Genomic DNA, 17301 nt, shown 5'->3' with positions numbered 1-17301 from the left:
AAATTCTTACTTTATAATACGGAATTGCGAATCTGATTAGCATAATTTTACTAATCAGATTATCATGTTTCTTTATCCACTTTTTAAAATAATTTCAAATAATATTTTGGGAAATAATGCACTCAATCACAGTCGAAAGTCGGATTGATACTGCAGAAAACCCCATAATATAACATAAAGTTCATAAATAACAAAGAATCTATGATATATCAACTATAATATTGAAAAGGAGCATAAAATCAGAAATCTCAAGGTACTACTTTTACTTTACAAATATTTTTGCTTTAATGAACCGTAGCTTTGTTGTGTTACCAAACTCTCTAACTAAAGATGAACGTAGTTCATTTGTTGAGAGGGAGGGGGTACCTAAGTCTTATTCCAAACACATTCAACAAGTGAAATTAGGTTAATCATAATAACACATACTAAATATGATGACAGCATACTACCTTAATAACACAATTATGGAAACTACAACAAAAACATTATGGAAATTAGGCCGCCCAGGACGCATAATATTAAATACCTAAGCAACTCTGAATATTAAATATTTAATTAAAGTATACCTGCATAGTAGTTTATCTCACTCAGGCCAAGGTGATTATCTGAGAGCGCTCATAGAAAAACCGTTATTAAACAAATCGAACTTCTTGAGTGTGGTCGGGATAACAGGTATGTACCTTAAGGGGTTTCACGCTATTTTTAAAATTTCCATATATCTGTTTTCGCATAATCTTTTACCATAAAAACTAATCGACATAACATAACATTTACTATTCCTGAATCAACTTCAAATGGTAATTCATCCTCACTGGACGATTTCTTCTCCAAAACACGTTTTCAAGTCTTCTATTGCTATGGGCTAGTTCTTTATTATTCTTTAACTATACATATTCAAACTATTCACATAACATCCCCGGCAGGGAGACTGGCTCGAAAGCCGGGCGACAATACAAACAGTAAAAACAACGAAACCCAGAAGAAACGAATGTCATCACACTTCTCACTATCTCACACCAAAAAATAAATGCAGAAAAACATTTATCAAAAATATTCTCATATTTATCCGATAGCTGAAGGGCCGGGAGCTACTCACAAATTAATATTTACTAATTAGTAGAGCTTTGATTTTAGTTTTTAATGTTAATAGCGATAGACTCTGATCAAAAAAAGATTAATATGTGTTCCAATAATTTGTAATAACATTTTTAGGCGAAAATCTTGACCATTCGGAGACAATGAAAGGCACAGGAAGCTTACTTAAAGGACAACGAGTATTATATGGTCGGACTGAGGGAGGGCCTGGAAAAAATGATTTAAAACAATCTGGTAACATAATCTCGCAATACGGCCTCATCCTTTAGAATTTTAATTTCTGCCGAAATTGAGTCTAGCTTTGTAGAAACTTGAGCTTGTGCCGTTAGGATTTTATCCAACTTCTCATTGATCAGCTTCTTGGATTGCTCAAAGGACGACTGGGTCACTACTGTACTGACATTGGAAAATTTCAGCTATAATCCGCGAAGAATGAACAGTATTCTCTTCCTTACACAAAATAACAAGCACTTTTCTTGAATATGGGCAGGCCCACGATAGAAGTGGCAATCACCGTTGGAAAGGTGGCCCAGTGGAACGGGAATTGCGGGACACGGTACACCTTTATAATTATATTCCAATGCCACTAAATTAAAGCCACAGTTTGTTCAAATAACTTGTAAAAAATTGACGATTTTCACAAATGGAAATAAATGTTGTGTGGTCACCAGTGTTGCGACGGGGGAACTGCCCCTCTCCTGCTTGCAAATTAGGGTTATATTAATGTCTTATTATACCGCTTTAAGTCTACACTCTTTGAATGCTCAAAGATAATAATATTTCTTAATCTCTTACTGTATTCAATGTCACAAGTTGCGCAATCCAATTAGATTCAGAGTTAAATCCAGTTTATGTCCTTACAGTTCAAAGACCAAATCAAAACTGATTTCAATACTGATTTGGTCTTTCAAGATTTGACTTCGTTCTTTACTAGGTTTTGTCTTGCGTCACAACTATGATTATGAGAAAGGAAAGAGAGTTTGCCTGGAGCCTCAAAAAGTGCGCTTCGACGCCCTGGTTTTCTAGCCATCCATGAGCCCTGTTAAGCATTGATGGGTATTTTGGCTCCACTACTTTTGACAGATACATAATATAATTGGTTTGGAAAGAACTTTACTCTCTCAATTACAGCCTAAAGCCTAAGCCAATTAAATTGTAGTGGGCTAAGTTAATCAACTGTAAAGTGCAAGTTCTAAAATCTGTATTTATCCACTACTGTTATCAAACAGTTCGTAGTAACAAACTGTAAGTGAGGAGTAAATCAGTTCAATAATAACCGCAACTCTAAAAAATGGAATTTTAACAGCGATACATGCATCGAAAGAATTTTCTCCCCATAATCATTCCAAATACATAAAATTCACTGTTTTATATTACCCACCAAAAACTACAAACCTGAGAAAATTTGCCTGGTTTTCAAAAAAGGGGGAACCACCCCGAAAAGGTCAAGGACTTGTAATCATAATCACAACATCAGATTCAATATATCAGAAAACTCCACGGTAGGGGTTCAGGCCTATTTGCAAAAACGTAGAATTTTGTAGTTTTTGCCAGAAGAAAGCTTACGAATGTTTGTTTATCTAATTTTTTTTCAGTGGTGATGATATCGATCGAGTCGCCATAGAAAATGGAGAGAGGGCTCATTCAAACGGAAATTAAAATTTCTGGTGCCCTTTTTTAAGTGACCAAAAAGACAGAAGGGCAGCTAGCCATGGACAAGGCAACCATGGAAAAGGTGGCCTCGGGTTATGTTTGAAAGAAGGAGTGCATTTTAAACGTCTGCCAGAGCTCGAAAAATATGACGTTGAAAAATTGTGTGAAATTTTGGCTGTTGAATGTCGGGCCGGAACCAAGAAATTACAAATTTGTGTCGTTTATAAGCCTCCGTTGGCACCAATCCCGCTTTTTCTGCGATCTTTTGAATCCTTATTAGCATCTTTAGACGATAAAGATGTTGTGGTCATGGGGGATTTTAATCTAAATTTACTGAATTATGATGAAAATACTCAAACAACCGAATTTATTTCTCTAATGACATCAAAATCACTGATTCCCTCATGTACAATCCCAACGCGGGTTTCACTCACTAGTGCAACTCTCATCGACAACATATTTTTAACAACACCAGCCACGTCTTCACAAATTGTTTTAACGGATTTTTCTGATCATTTTTTGTTAATTTCCGATGTGAAATATCAACTTCAAACAAAAAAAGCACCAGAAATATCACACCGGATTATCAATAAAAAAATTCTGGACTGTTTAAAGGATAAATTGAATATTATCGATTGGTCTCGTGTATTTGATTCTGAAGACGTAAACTCTGCAATGGCTCATTTCTTTGAAAAATTTAACGCTGCTTTTGACGAGTCATGCCCCAGAGTAAAAACACGAAAAGGAAAATATAATCAACCCATTCAACCGTGGATATCGCCCTCCCTTTTGACCTCAATAAAACAAAAAAACTGTCTTTATAAAAAATTGTTATCATTCCCAAGCGAAGAAAATAAAACAACTTTCAAAAAATACAAAAATCTACTTTCAAAAATAATACGTAATGCTAAAACAAAATTTTATTTTGATTCTTGTAGAGAAGTAAGTAAGTCACCAAAGAAAACTTGGGAGCTAATCAATTCATGCTTAAATCGATCACCAAAAACTTCTACACCATCAGAAATAAAGGACGCTCATGGTCATATAATTGAAAGGGAGCTAGAAATAGCTAGTTACATGAATTTGCATTTCGCGTCAATTGGACAATCGGTAGCCAACAAGCTCCAACATAACCTGCCCTATGGTCAATGTGATTATCGTACATACCTTGTAAAGCCTTCTGTAAAATCTATGTTTTTAACACCGGTAACAGAGAAAGAGCTTGCCAATATTGGTAAGCTTTTGAAAAATGGGAATTCCCCGGGGATTGATGAATCGTCTACGAACATTGTGAAAGTTATTTTACCGAGTATTAATAAAGTAATGTGTCATTTGATAAATCTGTCATTTAGATCGGGAACTTTTCCGGATTCATTTAAGAAAGCAAAGGTGATACCACTGTATAAAAGCTCTGACCGGAGTAATTGCACGAATTACAGACCGATATCTATTCTTTCAGGTTTTTCTAAAAAAATGGAGCGATGTTTTTATAATCGAGTGTAAAATTTCCTTATTTCGAATGATTATTTTTCAAAAAATCAGTATGGGTTTAGAAAGGGACAAAGTACGCAGGACGCTATCCTGACAATGGTCCAATTTATTCACGAATGTCTTGATAAAAAAATGATGCCGGCAAGTATTTTTTTGGATCTTGAGAAGGCATTTGACACGATTTGTCACGAAACATTGTTGTTTAAATTAAGCCATGGCGGGATACGAGGACCAGCGCACGATTTTATCGCATCTTACCTAACAGGTCGATCCCAAGTAACAACTATCAATAAAACAGTTTCGGATCCATGCTTATTGCCCAATATTGGTGTTCCTCTGGGTTCAATTCTAGGACCACTGCTCTTCCTAATATACATAAATGACCTTCCATCAGCAACAGAAACCAACAGCCTGAATGTCCTTTTCGCCGAAGATACCGGATCAACACTTGCAGGGAAGTCGGAAGATGATGTCAAAGAGAAGCTGCAAATCGTGTTTTCCCAGCTGATTGTATGGCTAAAAGCTAATCTTTTGTCATTGAATGCCGCCAAAACGAAATTCATCATTTATAGTAGACTTGGACACAAAGCAAAAGGAATTTCAACTATATTTGATCAGGCTACAGATATTCGAATTCAAAGGGTAACTCAGTCCGGTATCTTGGTATAACTATTGATGAAAATCTATCTTATAAAGAACATCGTAATAGATCACGCGTTAAAATCGCCCAAGGAGTTGGTGTAATGAGGAGGCTTCAGCATTTTTTCCCCTATGAAGTTCTACGACTCATTTATTTTGCCTTGGTGCATTCCCATCTTACGTATTGTCCCCTAATTTATTTAGCAACTTTCAAATATCATATAAAACCGATACAGACTCTTCAAAACCGGGCTCTTCGAATTTTGCAAAGATATTTACCGTCGCCTTCTTCCTATCCAAATAAATCTAAAACTGAAACTATATATTTATTAACTAATATTTTGCCTGTTTCAGAATTATTCACTCTTCGTTCTTTTTTATTCAAGGTAAAATATAACCGCTCAGAACTGCCTTCGTACTTTCGTACGAGAAATTTTTTCCCTGAGCAACCTGACCATGTTTATGAAACCCGTAATAAATGGAGAATGCAGCACCTGAAATTAACGACTGAGAGATCACGGTTCTCGCCATATTTCTCGATCATGGGTTCATGGCATCTTTATCTACCATATATTGACTACAATAAATCTCTCCCACATATTAAAAAGCAACTTCATTCTATCCTTAAGAATCAGTAATAAAAAAAAATCTTAAAGTGAATAGTTGTTTGTTTGATATTGATAAGGTGGGCTCATTTTTTTTTTTTGGTCATCGGTCACCCTCGCTTGCACACTGTTTTGTTTTGTTTTTCGGATTGATATTTGCCGAGTGTCAGTTGTTTTGTGGGTGGGTTCCTGTCTAGTGGTGAGTCGTGGAGTTATTTATATTTATTTTATGCATTTGTTTTTGTTTCTTTTTTCTGTCAAATAGGTGTGCTATATTGTTATACCGGGTCTTTGTCGATCGACCTTGTGTCTCCGGCTTAACCCTTTTTTTTATATATTGTGTTTGTTGTACAGAAGTTTAAATAAAATCTTGAATCTTGAAAAAAAAAAATCTTCCACTGCCCTTTTTACCCCATAGACATCTGATTAAAACTGTGAGAAAGACATATTGTTCAGCATTGTTGAAAAGTCCAACGGCTATGCCTTTGAGGGTGATATGACACCCCAAAGCCCCTTTCAACATAAAGTATTTACTATTGAGAAACATAGAGATAGAGATACATTTACATAGATATATTTAGATAGGCTCTGGACGTTAAAAAAAAAACATAAAAAAAGGCACTTTGACATGTAAACCCCGTCAGCACGGCAACACTGCGAACGGCCGAACGGGTGTGGCCGGAAGATGTGTTGGCTGTTGGGCCGGGAGCCCGGTCGGCTATGGTAAAATAATAGTATACTATTAAGCACTGTTGAAAACATTTATTCCGCTTTGCGCAAAAAATAAAATAGATAAATAAAAACATTTAAAAAAATACGTAAGAATGCTACTTAGAAAAACAATAAAAAATTACGAGAAAACGCAAATTGCAGAGCTGAAGACTGATGGAACCCCCCTCCCACCAACTATTGAGCTTTTTCAAGACTGGTTCACTTTCTATACTCTAAACATACGTCTCGATCTGAATTAAGGTGGTGACCGTATGATAGTACTCTCAAACGGTCTGTGCGCACATAGACTTTCTTCAATATGGCCAATATGGCATTTTTCTCTACTTGAACTGTATAGTTTCTAAATTATAAAGGGCGAGTCGCCATAACCTTTGCTCTTGGAACTAAATTATTTTCTACACAGTTCCTATAAACGCCCATATCGAAATTTATCTTTAAATAGTATGAAGGCACCCCCTTGCAGACTTGTTTGATATCCTTATTTTGTGTTTGCACACAATACACCTTCGGACCTGCAAGCAGACTATTTAAACATCAGACAAGCTGGGATAGCCAAACTCGTGGTTGATTTTTGATGAATCCATTGAAGAATGTTCTCAGGAGATGTTACAATTGTTTACTGTCCGATCTCATCATGAAAAATTTTCCGTAACCGTTGTTCTCCATATTCTCTTTCATTAGAGTAAATGTATGAGACCGCTTGCTTTTAATTGTACTTACTATATCATCTATAGGGTTGTTCGTGAGTCAAGTTCTCTTTTAAGTTTAAACAAGCAAATATATCCGGGTGAACCAAAATTTTTACTCTTGGCATATAATCACGCTGCTAATAAACCGTGTGGCTATATTCTATTTTATCCTAATCAAAACACACCCAAAGAGTTACGTGTGGTCATGAATATTTTTGATAATGAAATTACTGTATATCTGCCCGTGAATTTTAAATAAGTTCATCAGTCACCATCATGACATTGAAGAAGCTACATGAAAAAGACATATATTTTATCTCTTAGGTAATTAAAAACCACGGCTTAGGAAAGCTATACTAAAATATGGTATTGACAATGAATTCATTAATCTTCTATCTGCGCTTTGTATAAAATTAGCTGAAGGCAATATTCAACAACCAGAAGGTTTTGGGCAACAGACAAAGCAACATCGTTCACATTTACGTACCCTTGCCTGCAAAAACAAAGGAAAATATTTTTAAAAGAATATGGCTAGTTCAAGTGGGTGGTAGTTTCTTGTCATTCTTACTGCCAATAATCGTAGGTCTTGTAAACACTATTCTCTAGAGATGGCTAAGCCTTGAAAATTGACGCCAATCGAACTTGCTCTTCCACCAAAAGAGCACTTTGAAGATAGACATGATAAGTTTATTAATAATGAAACAATTGCCAACGATGAAAAATTAATTTGGCTTCAAAATGCCCTTCGAAGCGTCAATAGGCATAAACCCTACCGCAAGAAAACCATTCAAAATAAATCACATTGATTAACCCCCAACTTCAGAAAGTTCTGAAACTTGGAATGTGACAAAACCAGAAGAAGATTTATCTAAAGTTTCATCAAGGCTTGTAGACCTAATGCCTCGTTCATATCGTGAGCAATGTAAAAGATCCTCAACCTATCTCGCTGGAGATGAAAATGTACAAATTTCACTTCACATCACATCACACCACATTACGCTTCACACCACATTATGTTCAAAGTTGCTCAAGTTTTGAAGGTTTTTTATGAATTATGAATACTCCCCTCCCCCAAATTGCCTTAGGCGCTGCAGTTGAAAAGAAGTTGGCGAGAGAGTATTTACATAATTAACCTAGCTACACTTTTCATCATAATAATAAAGTTTGGGGTAATCATTATCAAAAAACTAAAGCCTTTTAACTCTTGCATATAATGCAAGTAGATCTTTCGACTCTAGACGAGACTCCACTATGTCTTTGGGGATGACTTACTCCCCCACAGTCCCAGGAGGAGGGGCTGCAAGTTATAAGCTTTGACCAGTGTTTACATACAGTAATGGTTATTGGGAAGTGTACAGACGTTTTCAGGGGGATTCTTTTGGTTTTGGGGGCTGTGTTGAGGGGAGGGGGCTATATGGTAGTATCTTTCCTTGGAGGAATATGTCATGGGGGAAGAGAAACTCAAGGAAAATGGCGGAGGATTTTCTAGCATTAATATAAAAAAAAACAATGAAAAAATAAACATGAAAAAGTTTATTCAACTGAAAATAAGGAGTAGCATTAAAACTTAAAACGAACCGAGATTATTAAGCATATGAGGGGCTCTAAAAATACTTTAGCATATAGAGCGAGGTATTTAGGAAGAGATAAATACAACGCTCTTTATGCTAAAGTATTTTTAGTAGTTTCAACTACTTATTCTACGGCCTTTCTGATTCAGGGGTCATTCTTAAAGAATTGGGACAAAACTTAAGATTTAGTATAAAGAGCGAGGTATTAACAAGGGGACAAACCCCCTCATATACATAATAAAAATATAAGAATATAAAAGTTTTTTACGTAAGTTAATTCTTAAGTTACGTATATTTTTTACTAATAAAAACGTTCGTTAAAAATTAAAAGTTCTAGTTGCCTTTTTAAGTAACCGAAAAATTGGAGGGCAACTATACCCCCTTCCCCACTCCTTATTTCTCAAAATCTTCTGATTAAAATTAAGAGAAAGCCATTTATCCAAAAAGAGAAATAGTATGCAAACTTCATTTTAATAATTTATGTGCGGAGAGCCAAAATCAAACATGCAATAATTCAAAAACGTTCAGAAATTAAATAAAAAAACCTAGTCTTTTTAACTGAAAGTAAGGAGCGACATTAAAACGTAAAACGAACAGAAATTACTCTGTATATGAAATGGGTTTTCCCCTCCGCAATCCCTCGCTCTTTACGCTAAAGTTTGACTCTTTGCCACAATCCTAATTTTTAAAACAATTAAAAACTTTAGCGTAAAGAGTGAGGGATTGCGGAGGGAAAACCCATTTCATATAAAGAGTAATTTCTGTTCGTTTTAAGTTTTAATGTCGCTCCTTACTTTCAGTTAAAAAAACTAGGTTTTTTTATTTAATCATAGTCATAGTCCGACAAAGCCAACTCTGGCTGAACGATTGATAAGAATGATTCGAAATTTCAGGATATTGGACATTGAAAAATACTGCTACTTTTACTCAAGATTTAGATAAAATAATGTTGATTTATAATCAATGTCTTCGTCGATCTTTCTCCAATAGTAGCCCTCTTGAAGTTCATCACAGTAACAATATACTTGACATTTTTCATAAACAATATTGTAGTGAAACGGCTGTCAAGCAGAAATTAATTTTTGTTGAAACACTTCGAGTCAATCGAACAAGTAAAATTTTTCAAAAGGGAATAACTTGTTGCTTTCTGAACTTTTTAAAATATCAAAAGTCTTAGACGCTAAATTTGTTACATACCGTCTACAAGACATAAAAGATGACGGGATTTTTGATGGTTTTTGTGACCATGAATTGCAAAAGGTTAAACTACTGGAATATATCAAATTGAAAAGATATGAAAGTTTAGAACTCGCGAGGGGTAAGAGAAGGCTGCTTGTTCATTGGCTAAGATATAACTGATTTTGATTCTTGGATTGCCACTGAAGACGTTCACAATGTCCAATGACTTTTAAGTGACATTCATGTCCTATGTCTCCGACCCACTCTACGATGAGTTGAATAAAACAAGCGATTCTGGGACAAAATTCTCCTCAGCCATCATGTTTGAGAGAAGGTATGAAGCTGCTCTTGTTGATTGTATTCTTAAAAATACACATGATATTCTGAGAAAGGATCTTCTACATGAGATTAAATTAAGACCCAGTGACTTCTCTGACAAGTGTTCGGTGGCAAATTTTGGCTCTGATGATTACCCCTTTGCTACTATACCCAGTGAGGAATACAGCAATATGCATGAGCTGTGTCAAGTTATCAACAAAAGAATTGCGGGTAAAAAAAAGTGATCGTACATATGATTGGCCAAACGTTTGGCCAATTTATGGTGACGGGGAGGAATGGATAAAATCCCTTGACTTTGATATATACCCAAATCTCACTTTAAAATACAATGGACGTGGTAGTATGACCGATTTTTATCCATCAATAGAAAAATCTCCGTCCATCAAATTAGTGTCTTCACCCTCAACTACTCAATGGGACATAGAAGAATTTACATTAGCTCTCCCATTGAGAATGAAACGAATCATCTAAATGAGGATTTATGTGAGAATCTCGGTTTTGAAGATCGTGTAAAAAACTTTGTGATCTGAGATTGGGCCATCTTCTCTATTCCACGCACACGATAAACCTCTGATGTCCAGGAGTTTTATGACATGGAAGGGCCATTGAGGTTTTTGTCCCAGGATAAGCAATTCATCATACGCTGCACTGATAAGTCTTGAGGTGGGACACTGCAGTATTTTCAGTCAAAACTTAATTAGTTGGGTCTGTCTATGTTTTCTCATGGAGGAAAGTTTCAAATCTCCCTTGTTGCTGCTCTTTGACCGAGACAATTGGGTCATAGAATGAACTATTACTGGGTTCGTTCGTCAGTGTCCGGTTACAGTCTCGGCAATTGGTTTGCTAAGCTGTTTCGTTCTGCATTACCCCAGGCAAAGAAATATATTGGACCGGTTGCCACAGATTGTGATTTCTCCACAATACATTATTGGGGCTCTGGGAAGAAATTTAAAGAAAGTGTTTCACAAGACTCAGGTATGGCGCGCTATGTCTTGGCTAGCAATTGAAATCATTACAAAATGGAAAAGGTTTAATAAGGGGAGAAACACCTCAGCACACTTCAGTCTCGACTCAGAAGAGAATCGTGAAACATCGCTCTTGTCCAAGAATAAACCAAAAGAAAAAACTGTTACATCGAAAAAGGATTTCTTTTCGTAGAAATGGCGTAACTACTACATAAACAAGATCTTCCTTCAGTCAACTAATCTCTAAGTCTTTTCGATACAAAAAATGTTGATGTGAGTATAAAACATGATTACTATGAACAATTTTATCTGCAACAACCGCTCTCTGAAACCGTACACTTTCAGGTTTATTCCAGTGAAGATTATTTCATAGATTGACGTTCCACATTTATAGATTATATGTTAATATCAAACAATCTAATAGTGAAAACCCATTGCAGCCGAGGGCGTATTCTATGATAATTGTATACTATACAATTTGCCTAGACAAATAAGTGTCTACATAAATGGAACATGGGTGAGTATATGCAATAATATTTCAAATTATGCAAGTTACATGCAATTCATGTTGATGACTCCAATTTCCTATAAGCTTTTGAGAGATATGGCTATGGGATATGAATATAAAACGGACACTGACAAAAACAATCTACTTAGAGATGCAACAACTAGAGATTTACACTTGGTTGGGAAAATAAATCACAAGATAGTTACTATACCTCAGTGGCTGCTTCCCAATGTAAAGATTGATATAAAGCTAGAACTTACACGGTCCAGTTTTATTTTGGGAAACGTTGCTGGCACTGGACCCGATGTGACAGTTTTTCTCATCTCAGCAATATTTAATGCATGAAAACCACAGGTTATGAGTTCTGTTGCTTTGACAATTGAGAAATTGCGACATAGTGGAAATAATATCAAATTGCTCCTTCCTCTTACAATCACAAATCAACGACATATTGCTACGGGCAAACGTACCTACACCGATTCGTCCTTTATTAATTGTGAAATTCCTTCAAAACTTGCTTTGGATTTAGCAAAAACTGTTAGTGCCGTTGGATCATGGACAAATTCTCCACATAAATTAGAAATATTTCAAATTTCATCTTTTGTATGTAAAGTAAATTGAGTTCCACTCTAAAATTTATCCTTTCATAAATCCTACAGGACCTTATATAAATTGACAATACAATCCCTGGATCAAGATACCCAATCAGTTTAAAATGGTATAGCCAAAGAAAGGTTTGCAAAAACCCGTGGAATCATTGTATTTGATGTGTAGCATTAATCTCGCTAAAACAATTTGAAATCTATTAAGAAATTACCCCTGAAGGCAGTGCTCTATTAGACTCTCTTTAGTGCTCTAACACAAATCAAATAATCAATGTATTCAGTTTGGATCCCTACATGTCAAAATACCAATCTTATTGCATACTCTCGGATTTCCTTCATCATATTCAAAGCGTTAACAATATCCTTTACATTGTTAATATTAGCCCATCAACTGTAAAGAAGGGACATTGGCTCTCCATCTTTCAAACAGCAAAAAATATGGAATTTTTTATCCTCTCGGCCTACAACTTCCGCTCTAAGTGCCTCACATTAAAAACTGTCTTTACTAAAGTGGATAATCTATTATTCAAAATTGGAAGCAATTGTAAGACTTATGAACCAGAAGCTGTCGATTTATGCATTATTATATTTTTTTCGGTGTCGTCGAAATACTTACGGTTAATACCTCAGCATTTCCGGTAACAATCCTCGATTGAATGACTTTCCAGTTGAAAATACCCTGACTTACCTTTGTTACATAAATTTCAGTGCCCTAAGAGGGAAATGTTTTAAAAATGTTTGTAAATTTGTTTATTAGTAAAACTTGTATTTAAAAAACTCTGTTTCCACGTATAAGAAACCATCGGAAACGGTAAGTGGCGGCATCTGGTCATTATTCAACTTGTTATTCATCTTGGCATGCAAAGTCAGGGTCACATTTTCTAGAAAACACTGTAAATTCATTTTTATTAATTTTTCTTCGTAAAGTCAATAATACCATTCTGATTCATGTTATAAAATTTAGCTATTTCAATTTCCTTATTTGACACAATGTCACACACAAAATTCTCATGTGAAGAATCACTTTTTTTGACAGCTAAATAAAAGGTAGTAGGTTTATATCCATAGTAGCCTGTATCTTCACAGCGATGTCATAAAAGCGAGACTCTCTGATTATTCCAGAAATTGAAGCGTAGACCAGGTTGTTCTTCCCAGAACAGTATAAAAACATGACGATACCAGTCTCATAAAAAGAAACTGAAATCGCGTCTAGGGATTTTTTTTTCAATGATGTCAGGGTAAGTGTTTTCCCGTTGATTACATTTATCATAGTGACGATAGAAGCATAGGAAACCTCTAGTATGAGAGTCGAAAATCTCTTCACGGCAGGAATTATAGTCTTTAAATTGCACTTTATATCCTCTCTGCAATTTACATGGACTGTCTAATCTACACTTTTCATTATAGATATAAACAAAGTACAATTCTCACAGGATGACCAAGTGTTCAATGTATACAAACATAATGGACATGTCTATAACATTTTTTCGATGTTGACTGTCTCACTTGCATAAGGAAACTGACTCGTGATCAATAAAATGAATGTTCCTTGGTATAACTAGTTGCTTATGCAAATTGCTCATTGTATCACTAGAGAAATTGGAGGAGTAATTGGAACTCTGGGTAATCTTCAAACAGATGTGTAATATAATTTTCTTTAATTAGTGTGTTAATAAATTAAGTAAATTCCTCTGGGCCACAACACATAAGTCTCATACATTATTCCAAAGACGGAGAATCATTTCTCATTATATCGTCAACCATTTTCTTAGTGAAGATTCTCTTCTGCACTGGCAGTCTTTGAAAATTATCATCTAGAATTCATCATTTTTCAAAAATAACAAGATTATCTATAGTTATTCGTCTGTCAATTTTATTGATTTTTAATCCAAACTCTCTAACTACCGACTATAGACTAACAATAGGTCTCACTTGTAGCAACGTTGCTCATTTTTTTTATAGATTGATTCATGGTTCAATGAATATGTCTGTGGGTAAACTATCGCTTGTGCTTGTACGGCGGTTATTTTTCGTCGGTTCACTTTAGATTTCCTTGCAGATAATGCATGCTAGTACCCATTTTATTTTACTTACGATTTCTCTGTCTATTACCACGTTATTATTGCATAGGTAACAGCTTTGGTATATAGACAAGATGTGCTGCATGACTTTGTGAGGGTACATTGGTCTTCTTTTTACCTTTCGCTGAATGGTAATAGTAGGAGGATGGTGATAAGATCTATCAACGGGTAACATTTCCCATTAGCAGGAAGATGGCCTTTGTCAACAACAAAAGTCTAGGTTTATGTTCTTTTTCAAGATTAATTTATCTGGAGATGTTACTCTCGCATATTCACCTCTAAAACACTTGAATTGTCTCGGTTTCACAAATGCATGCATACATTTCCAATAAAACCATCATTAGCACTTGCTTCATAATCCAAATATTTTTTTTGTCGGCATTCATTGCTTCGACAATTTCATCATGTACACACGTCTTCTTGGAATATTTCATCTTCACCTTTTTAAAATAAAATGTAGATGTTTACCCTTCCGATGCAGAAATAATACTGAAGCAAATCGTAAGATTCAACAAGTATCGCAAGATTGCGCCACCCTCTACTACAATTACGTGAAATGCACCTGCATCTCTAAGAAGCTTAATAATACCTATATCTTGATTGGGTCGCCGTTCAACTTAATAATTAAAGGAAGAAAGGAGCAATGGCTATGTGTCTTTTAAAAGCCTTATGTCGATACTACTATTATTACGCATATGAAGGGGGTTGCCTCCTTCTCAAAACCTTGGTCTTTATGCTAATTTTTTTTTTACTTTTTAAAAAAAGCTTCTTAGTGTCCCAATTAAATTTAGGAGTCGTTCTTAATGAATTGAGACAAAAATTCTGCAATCAAGGGGTTGAGAAGTGATTGAGCAATCAAGGGGGAGGGCAACATCCTTCTAATACTTGGTAATTTTGGTTCACTTGAAATTACTGTTTTTTTCAAAAACTGTTCGTTTGAAATTAACAGAAATTATTATGTATTTTTACGGGGACTGTCCTCTCTTCAGTCCCTTACTTCTTACTGTTAAGTTTTTAAGTGCCTCTGTAAGAAAGCTTCTTATTCCAATTAGACAGCCCTTGTGTTTCAGGTCTCGTTCTTAAAAATTGGACATAAAGTCAAACTTTAACATAAGGGGCAAGGGATAGGGAAGGGGCATTTTAATGTAATTTCTGATCATTTTTCAAGTAATTTCCGGAAATCCAAAGAGGAGTTGACGAGGTTTTGTGGAGGCTGCAGCCCCTCCACATACGACATAATTTCTGATCATTTTAATTTTTATCGCTGCTCCTTACTTTCAGTTGAATAAACTTGTTTTTATACATAATTTCTGATTGGTTTTCAAATAATGCCAGGAAATTCCTCCTCAGTTGAAAATATTTGATGATTGACAGAAACCAGGCTGCAAACCCTCTGTGGATGGTTAGTGAATGTTCTGGATAGTTGAAATCTCTGAAAACCAAACATTTGCCTCTCCGTTTGTGGGTGGTGGGCGGAAAAGGGAGATTTTTGGCAATCTGTCTTTTTTCCTCACATAACGTGTCCTACGTATCTTAAACTTTGTTTCATTATAACCCTCGTGAATGGAATAAAATCATATTTTTTGTAAAGCTTGCTGTTTCACAAACGGTCCACAAGACATATACCGAAGTCAGTCTGTAGGCAATTCCTCTGGAAAACATCTAATAAATCCTCTTATGTCTTTCGGAATGCCAACGTTACAGAGCCATACTAGACCACTGTCATCACTGTAGCTTCCACTGTAGCTTCCGGTTACTCAATCAAATTCTACAAACCATTGTTCTATGTCCCCCTCTTTTTCTTTTTATCTAATTTTCTTTTTATAGTAGCAATTGCCCCAAATAAGTAAACGGGGTTGCATTATCTACACGTTAAATGGGGCTAGCAGGGCTCGACTCTAGCCTGAGTTTAGCCTTGGGCATTTCAAGCTGATCTTATAATTTTTTCAGGTAAAGCATTAAGTTGCGCTTGGAGCTCCACGTAGCTATTTTCGCCCTGCGTATTCTGAGCCTAACTCGACGTGGCTTTAAGGCAACACTTGTCACGTTTGCACTGACGTAAAGAGTAAAATATGAGCCAACTTCGAAGATTAAAGTACGAATTAGCGCAAACCCTCACTTTTGGAGGGTACTTACAGGAACATTTTGACCGAAATACGGAGCCAGCCACCTAAACCCCACCTAAATGTACAAATTATTTATAATTTGTGTTACAAAGCTCACATTTTCATTATTTCATTATTTTAGATACAGCGCAAAAGTTAAAAATCTAATAGCATTTAGATTTTTAAATGAGGTCAGGGGTCATTATGGAATCCTTGAAAGTGTGAAAACATCAAGGGGGAAATTTGAGGTTTATAAGATAAAAGGTCTATGTCATTGCCCTTTTTATCAAAAGGATCATCAATTATACGAAACATTTGATGATTAAAGACCCGAGATTGAATTTTATATTCAACTTCTTAGCAATTTTTTTAAACCTGTAAGTAGAGACAATTAATTCTAGATTTATTTGATTTTCAGACATTAGTAATATTATGGTAGATTTTTGCATGTGTGATTTTATTTTACGAAACGTAACTAAATAATTATTGAATTACCTAAGTACTGAAGATTACTTTGTATCAGGGGAGGGGGGTGCCTATTTACCCTGGACCGAGCATACGATCAGAAAATAATATGCTACACTATTTCAAATAAAGACTTTCAGCACTGGGCCATATACCAGACATATGGCCAACCAACTTTGTTTCATTACACAGTAGCCTTGGAAACTGATAGACCTACTTTCTGTTTAAAATTAGGTTATTAAATCTCAGACTATAATGCTCATATTGTGTTCCTATTTTGTTTGCTCATTTTCATATAAGTTAAAAAAAGTTTGCAGTACTTTTGTTATGTGGTATACACTCGAGAAATGATGTTAAGTTAATCCATCACTTGTTGGTTATATAATATACACTCGAGAAGTAAAGTTGAAAAAAAAAATAACAAAAAAAAAAAAATGATCGTGGATTGTCGGTTTAATTGACATATACTAATATTTATTCCATAAAAGTTTTGATATTTTTATTTATGAAAATAAGAAAAGTGGAAACATTTCAAACATATTTTGTTTTCAGTAAAGCGCAAATTGTGTTCTGGTCTTG

The 17301-nt window shown here is 35.3% G+C and overlaps 1 protein-coding gene across 1 annotated transcript; it reads left to right on the top strand.

Annotated features, from left to right (window-relative positions):
• Window positions 1-1577: 1577 nt before the first annotated feature.
• On the top strand, window positions 1578-4251 carry LOC136028523 (uncharacterized). The gene is made up of 2 exons (XM_065706368.1): window positions 1578-1651; window positions 2778-4251. The coding sequence occupies exons 1-2, from the start codon at window positions 1578-1580 to the stop codon at window positions 4249-4251; spliced, it is 1548 nt and encodes a 515-aa protein (XP_065562440.1).
• The last annotated feature ends 13050 nt before the right edge of the window (window positions 4252-17301 follow it).

Source organism: Artemia franciscana, chromosome 6 (assembly GCF_032884065.1).
Source record: "Artemia franciscana chromosome 6, ASM3288406v1, whole genome shotgun sequence".
In the NCBI taxonomy this organism is placed as follows: domain Eukaryota; kingdom Metazoa; phylum Arthropoda; class Branchiopoda; order Anostraca; family Artemiidae; genus Artemia; species Artemia franciscana.
This window is presented reverse-complemented; position numbering and strand designations above follow the sequence as displayed.

Coding starts and splice junctions, on each gene's coding strand:
- LOC136028523 (XM_065706368.1), top strand. CDS start 1,578: ATGGGCAGGCCCACGATAGAAGTGGCAATCACCGTTGGAAAGGTGGCC. Junction 1,652..2,777: donor AACGGGAATTGCGGGACACG/GTACACCTTTAT, acceptor CCCTTTTTTAAG/TGACCAAAAAGACAGAAGGG.